Below are 7,530 nucleotides of genomic sequence, written 5' to 3' on the forward strand. Positions count from 1 at the left end.
GTTTTCACTGGATGCAGTACAGTACCTTTGCAACTCGATACTGCTGCAGCTTGATCTCCACGCCGTTCCAGTCCTCCTCAAGCTCAAACCAGCCAATCGGCTCGTCCTCAGTCTCTGCTGGAATCTTCACACTGCAGGTCAGGTGACAGCATGGTGTGTCATCCACTCACATTCATATTCACTAAGATAGACCCTCACCCTGCTTAGGTGTATACACAATATGAGTAAACGAGTTGTACCACTATCTTCACTAAAGTCTTAAATTTGCTAATCACAGCTGCCTTCTGTTAAAGTTTGTTACATGTACAAGTTGTAAACACAAAAATCCAAAGTCAAATATTTAATAATGGATCCTTACCTGGCCTGAACAAACTTTTTATAGTCCTTGTAGTTCCACGCATCATACTTTTTGAACCTCCTGAAATGCTTCTCTGCATCAAAAGGGTCTTCGTCTTTGTACGCAAACACCAAGCCACATTTTGCTCCAATGGCTCCTTTCCTCACCTTGTTACACAAATCAGAGAGCAGCATTTACGAATAATAACTTCTCCATTAATGTCTGTGGTGCCACAAATTCTGTCAAATCATAGGGAGCCTTACTTTGATCTTCATCTGAGTGACCTGGAAGTTGCTCTGGTCCTCAGTGGACAGTATCACACTGGCTTTCTTTCTGCCGGTCTCTGTGAGAAAACCTGCAGAGGACCATTTCTGTCATACTTGGCATGTTTGTACTGCACTTAAACAAGAGAGATAAAGTGTTATTTGTCTCAGTTGTACCATCTCCAGTGGACGACTCTGTGAGCATGTTCTCTGGTCCGGATTTCTCCTCTTTACTCTTCACATCACAGGCCTGTAGGTGCAGCTGGAGGGGCTTTCCTGCAGTGCAATACAAGTCATTATGACAATGATAACAGCTTTTCAATCATACATGTCAGTTAACTAAGCTAACTTAACGTAACTAAGTTAGCTTAGTTACTTTACCGTTGTGGTAGTGTAGTCGCAGCCTAACCGAGGCCATAGATGCTATGAGGGAGGACGCCTTGTACTCGGTATTTAAATGATTGTTGAGGCAGGACAAGGCCTGGAGCACTTTTGCCACGCTGCCTCTGGCCAGAGCGAAGGCCAGCAGGGTCAGCTCTGCATCACGGCTCACACAGCAGCTACACAGGAACAAAGCAGCAAAAGTGTTAGTTAGTTAGTTTTGAGGTGCAGTGGGTGATATTCAGGAGGTGACAGACCATTTTTGTGTCCCAAATAAATCCAGGTTGTGATAAAGTTCAGTGACTGTTGTAAACCACTCACCAATTTGAGTAAAATACCTAATTGTGATGTTTCAGACATACAGTACATTGCATTGCAATTTAAGTTGTGTTAAAACTTTTAAAGTAAAGCATCGGTTAATATTTACACATGAGATACCATCAAATTTACACATGAGATACCATCAAAATATAAATACTATACTATCTACAATTCCAATTTAAATCCTTCAACTGTGCAGCCATTGGTCATTAGCCATTTGTCTTCAGAGCCAGTGTTGTGTGCCAAAAAAATAACATGATAATTAAATGACTATTGAGAGGGTTTTAACCCTGTTGTTGTTGCAGCTATTGTTGATCAACTCCATTGCTTTCATTGTGATGACATCAGCATTATGAGCTCAGTGTGGCAGCAATGAATGTGTGTGTCAGGTGTGTGAGGTCATTACTCTGCTATCCTGAGCAGAAATCCATCCACCTCCTCCAGGATGTTCAAAGAGAAGAACTTGGGAAACTCTGTGGATGTCGGTGTCAGGGACAATGGTGGCATGTGGCGCAAGGCTTTTCTAGAAGGAGAAAACAAACAAACCTGAAAAGCTACAAAGTGAAAACATCATATTGCTTTTAATACAAAGGTTACTGATGTTTCCTTTCAACATTTACATGTAAAGGCAAAATGGAGTATCTTACTGCGTGCTCTGAAGGACAGTCTGGGCCAGTGCAGGGTTAGTCTCCATAGAAGCAGTGACCAAGGAAGTGAGGAGAGACAGGTACCAGATGGCTGAAGCATCCGAAACAGACACCTCTTTACTCTTGGTAATCTGATAACCGAGAGTCTTCAAGCCATGAATCCTGGTGTCACATCCGTCGCTCAGACATCGCTTGATGTTGATTTGGATGTCTGGGATTTGTTGAAGAGATAATTTGGTTAGGGTACACTGATGGAATACATAGTGCAAAAATGCCGCAGTCATTGCTCGATCTTCTGAGAAGGCTATAAAAAGATCTTGACGAAGGGAGCCAAGAGTGAAACACATCACTGCTACAAACAACCATTTTCACAGACACAAAAATGCCTACAAGCAGCAAGTGTTTCACTCATTATACCAGTGCAGTACCTGTTCACTGTGTGCCAGGTTTTTACAGATATCGCTTGCATTTCTTATCCAAACAATGACAAATTGGCAAGGCACACATTGTGCTCTCAAAAAGTCACCTGCCAAGTTTGAAGTGTTTGTTTCTGATGTGAGCCAAAATAAACCACAGAAATGTGAGTATTTTGTCCTTTTCCACTTTTTGATTCGGGATGATTTCTTTTCTTTTCTTTTTTTTTTTTTAACATGGTTTTTGGATTTTTGGTTCAGCAAAAGAAAATGTCACTGTTGAAGCGCACAACCTCGTCTTTCAAATTTAAGTTATAACTTGAAAGAAAGAGAAAGTTGTGAAAGCAACAATGTCTAAATGAGGGAAAGAATGTTCAGAACACAGACTATGGGTTTTATAAGAATAGTTTAGATTTTCAATTTAGGGCTGGGAACAACCAAGGTTAGTAGGGGGACACATTATTAATTCAGAATAATCTTAATTTAGATAGATGAAATATCTTTATTGCTTCCCTTCTCCAGAGACAAGTGCATGTCATCATTGCCTTTTGGAGATTGGCAAAAGTAACTATTTGTCAAAACTGGACCCTGAAGATCAGAGATCAAGATAAGTATTCACAATGTCTGTGAAACTAGTATCAACTCCTTCACTGTGGATAGCTCTATGAGACTATTGGTAAGGTAAGACTAATGTGGATAGATGAGTTAAGCAGGAAATGACGTTAAGTAAGAGATAGTCCCTTTAATCCTCTGTAATTTACATCTCTAAAGAGCAGATGTGTTCACCCTGGGTACCTGCCCTTAAGAGATGAAAACAGTGGCTGCTTGTTCAATTATAAAACAAGGTTTTGATTAGAAACAACAAGAGTAGCCTATAGTTGGAGCCAAATAATACAAGACTGCTTTTAAAATACAGATGGGGTTTTTTCCAACATGTTTTTAATCTATGCTAATATTGCTCTGTTCCGTCTTATAGCTGAATCTGATTTGAACTAAATTATCCCCATGAACAAAAACCAGGCTTGGCAGTTTTAGTCCACAGTGGTCTGGATTGACAGCTTCTATTAAGTAAACATGTGGCAACACAGGTGGTATTTCAGGAGCGTGGCAAATGGCAGCTGATATGCTGATTCAAAAGTGAGGTGTTTCACGTAACCAGTATTGAAGAACCCATCCCTGTCCCTGCAGGATGTTTTTCTGCAGGCATCAGTAAAGTAAAACACAAGCCACAGATTAAAAAAATAGATCAAATAAACACTCAACTACACAGACACACAGAGTAAGGTAGTTACTCACAGGGGAGTGTTATGTTTGCATTCTCCAGGAGAACAACATAGCCTGTGACATTGCTGGGGATGCGGACCTCTTTGATTTCTTGCAGGGAACGACGTTTTTTCCCCACAGCCAGTGAGATCAGCTGAGGCATGTAGCTGTGGTCATTTGAAGCCACAGCAATGGCCAGCCGTCTCAAAACCACATCTGGTTTCATTTTCAACCTGGAAAACAGAAAAGAGTTAGGATTCCTCCTTAAGATGTATAATAATATTCAGAACACATGCAATAAATCATCCATATATCAAGGATCAAGCAAGGGCAATGATCAGCTGCAAAGTCTTGAGTCACATATTATTACCTGATCCAGTGTGAGCGTGGACTGCCATCTGACTGCCAGAAAGATGAAGTTTCACCATTTGTTATCTTGTAAACGTCAGCAACATTAGATGAAGCTTCTATTGCGCTGTAGCACTGCGTGACCACCTTGACCTTGTCCACCTCTGGGTCGCGGTCCAGTTCTGCTCTGTATTGGATATCTAAATCTGAAAGAAACAAATACAGACTGTGTGGATGTTGTGGCGCAAAAGGATACGGCTGCTCTGCTAAATATGTGTTTACTGTTACCACTCAACATTGACTGTATATAAAAAGTGGACATAGTCTCCCAATAAAAATGTAGTCCTCAAAATTTGCAATTTGACGGGCACTGTGAGTGTTTTTGAAAGCAGAAGTTCACAGACATCACCTACAACCAGGCACCAATTGCAAAGTACAAACTGTCACAAGTCACCCAAAAAAAAAATAGCAATGTCCATTTTTATATACAGTCTATGGTTACCATATGCTTAAAATAAACAACATATTGTTTAGAATTTTAAAGTTTAAAGTTAAAGTTCACCTTTCTCTTTTTGCAAGAGGAATTCCAAGTAGTCCTGGACCACACTGGACCTCATGGTGCAGATATTATTGTAGCCCTCTAAGACAGGGAATGGAATGGCACTGCTGGGGATACGATTCCTGTGTAAGAACTTAAGGATCTTAGATGCATGTGCCCCTAACCGGTCTTTGGTCTTGGAGAAAATGTCAACAAATCCTGTGGAAGAAATTCAAGAAACAAGGCCACATTAGTTTAAAGGGTTAACTCCTCTGCAGTGCCTACTCAAATGAGGTCGAACTTATTCAGTCAGGTAAACAAATCATATCTTGTACCTGGGGTTAGAGAGCAAGACTGTAGCTGTCTTATCACATGACTGAGCTCTCCCTGTAGATTAGCTCCATTGGAGTTCTTCAATGCAATCAGCATGCTCTCGACATCCACCACCCCATCACCCTCAGCGTCAAACTGCCCAAAAGCCTGAGATGGAAAAAATGACAATAAACATGGAGAAACTTTGAGTATACACATAATCAAAAAACAATACAACAAACAGTGACTCTTAAAAATTGACTAAATCAGGAAGAAACAGACAGATTCAAATGTATTTTCTGTAGATGTAGGTTATGGTACAAGGAAGGAATTATTATATTTTGTGAGTATAGATATCTGATAACAGGTTTATATGTGTTAATTGTTAACCTTGCAATTAGGTCTATGTTACCGTGTAGTTGGGTAGAAATCCGGACTGAGACACTCTCTGAGTGCTTTCTCTTTGACTACACGCATTGTTATGATTACATTTTCTGGGGACATAAGTTATGGCCCAAAACTATTAGATTTTGGTGGTGATACAGACATGGATTAATCTCTTTAAGAGATAGGCAAGTGACATTGAGGAGAATAAGAACAGCCCTGGTGGAGTACTTTGTCTTGTTACGTTATATACTGTGTCTTCAGAATTTAAAAGGAGAAGTGGTACTGTACATCTGAATACTTTGAGGAATTCAATGAGCAATGGTCACACAGAGCCAAAAGTGAAATAAAGGGCACATTCATGAAGTTAAACCATTCATGTGCATCCGTTGGTTAAACGTCAAATGACAGCAAACTGACAACTAAGCAACTCTTTATACCCAAAGAGACTAGGGCACAATTGCCAGAGACAAAAAACCTGGCAGGCAAAGGTGACATGTTGACAGCTCATTCCCATCGTTTCACTGCCAACCTGAAATGATTATGCGGCTCATATCTCGAGCTCACTGCTCGATATTTCCTGATCTGTCATCGTAAATGGGAATGGCATCAGCTATCAGCAGTTCTGCCCTCTCACCTGCGAGGGACATATCTACAACTATGGCATTTCAATGCACTTATACGACAGGCACACTTGTCTGTCTTTATACCTCTTCACATTCTTCTCTCGGAACATCTCTGCTCTCCAACATCTCACAGAATTGTTCGACATAAACAGACTCCTCTCCTCGGTTTAAACGGTCCTCCAGCCACCGCACCAGGGCCCCTTCATTCCCTGCTAGGACAGATTCCTGAATGGCGACCCCCGAGTCACCGATACGGGCCGCCGCTTCTCTCAGTTTCACTTGTTCTAAGAGTACACCGGGGTTGGGTGGTCCACCGGTAGGCACGGCCACGTTATTCGATCCCCTTCCGCTTTTGGCAGAACCGGAGCCTCCGACTGCTCCAACACCGCCGCCAGTGGCCGCAGAGGCCGGACTGTCTTCCGCGAAGCCGGGGCTCTCCGTTTCTACGTCTTCCTCGTCACCGCTGCCTCCACCGCAGCCGCTCTCTACGTTCCCCATGACTGTTTCACCGACCTACGGCGGCTCCGACAATCCCCGCGGCCCGTTGGCTGTCAGTTTAGCGACGTAGTGCCGGTCAGACCTTTCCAACATTCACCTACAGCGAAACTCTGCCGTTCACTACTACCGCATTGACGTACTGTACGTCAGCCTTTTCTTCTTCCTTGTTGTTCTTTTTTTGGGCGGTTGGGCTGTACAGCAAAACTCGGTGCATTACCGCCACCAAGTGATACGGAGTGTCAGTTCATTATGTTCGTTTCTCTCATTCACTTTACTGAGTGCTGTTGTAGAATAAATATTATGACGTACTGCACATTTATTTATTTATCTTATTCTTATTTTCACCATATTCTTCTTGTTTAATGGAAAATTGCCCTCATTAAGACACATTCACAGGCATGCTTATAGTGTTTTGTGAATATGTGTTCCAATTGTAACTGCCCCTCTGGATTTTGAATCCATATAAAACCATGGTTGACCACAATCTTTGTAAAATAATAACTTGATTCCCCCCCCCCTTCTTCATTAAAGTCAGGTCATTTAAAACGTAGTGTTTCAACTTTGTGATTATATCGAATCAAGATTTGGATCCTACATATTTGGTGAAAATCAGGACTTACTGATTAAATCCGCCAGCTTGACTGATGTGATTATGGACAGCACCTTTAAGCCTTTAAACTCCAATTAAGGCTCCTTGCAAATGTGAAGGCTTACCTTCCCTTGAAAGACTTTGCGAGAGCAATTCATGCCTTCATTACATCTCGACCACAGTGCTGTAATTACCTCTATGTTGGTCTTCATAAGTCATCTCTTTGACGCTTTGAAAGGGACAAAATGCAGAGAGGATATCACTCCTGCTCTGGCCTCTTTTCATTGGCTCCCTTTCTTTTTTTAAGATTAATTTTAATCGTATTACTTACTTTGAAATGTCTCAATGGCCTGGCACCTGCTTACCTGACTGAACTCTGGAAGCCACACACTCCAGGCAGAGCTCTGAGATCAGCCGATCAGCTGCTCTTACACGTGCCAAGATCACGGCTTAAAAGCAGGGGAGATAGAACCTTTTCTGTGGCTGCTCCAAAACTGTGGAACAGCCTTCATTTACATGTGTCATGACTGAGAGCTGGCCAGACCCCTGAGCAAAAAAACTTCTGAAGACTTATCTCTTCTCACTGGCTTTTAACACTTTATGTTAGACA

General features: G+C 41.8%; 1 protein-coding gene across 1 annotated transcript in view; it reads right to left on the bottom strand.

Moving 5' to 3' along the window:
• Positions 1 to 6,465, bottom strand: part of zzef1 (zinc finger, ZZ-type with EF hand domain 1) — a 30,461-nt gene extending 23,996 nt beyond the window's left edge. Inside the window, exons 1-12 of the mRNA XM_058626909.1 lie at positions 5,918 to 6,465; positions 4,847 to 4,991; positions 4,536 to 4,730; positions 3,996 to 4,179; positions 3,659 to 3,858; positions 1,950 to 2,160; positions 1,709 to 1,825; positions 982 to 1,160; positions 778 to 876; positions 601 to 692; positions 359 to 504; positions 26 to 131 (exon numbers count right to left, since the gene is read on the bottom strand). Coding sequence (XP_058482892.1) covers positions 26 to 131; positions 359 to 504; positions 601 to 692; positions 778 to 876; positions 982 to 1,160; positions 1,709 to 1,825; positions 1,950 to 2,160; positions 3,659 to 3,858; positions 3,996 to 4,179; positions 4,536 to 4,730; positions 4,847 to 4,991; positions 5,918 to 6,331 — 2,088 coding nt within the window. The 5' untranslated portion in view covers positions 6,332 to 6,465. The remainder of the gene's footprint in view (positions 1 to 25; positions 132 to 358; positions 505 to 600; positions 693 to 777; positions 877 to 981; positions 1,161 to 1,708; positions 1,826 to 1,949; positions 2,161 to 3,658; positions 3,859 to 3,995; positions 4,180 to 4,535; positions 4,731 to 4,846; positions 4,992 to 5,917) is intronic.
• Positions 6,466 to 7,530: the final 1,065 nt, after the last annotated feature.

The sequence above is a fragment of the Solea solea genome, chromosome 4 (assembly GCF_958295425.1).
Source record: "Solea solea chromosome 4, fSolSol10.1, whole genome shotgun sequence".
Classification (NCBI taxonomy): Eukaryota; Metazoa; Chordata; class Actinopteri; order Pleuronectiformes; family Soleidae; genus Solea; species Solea solea.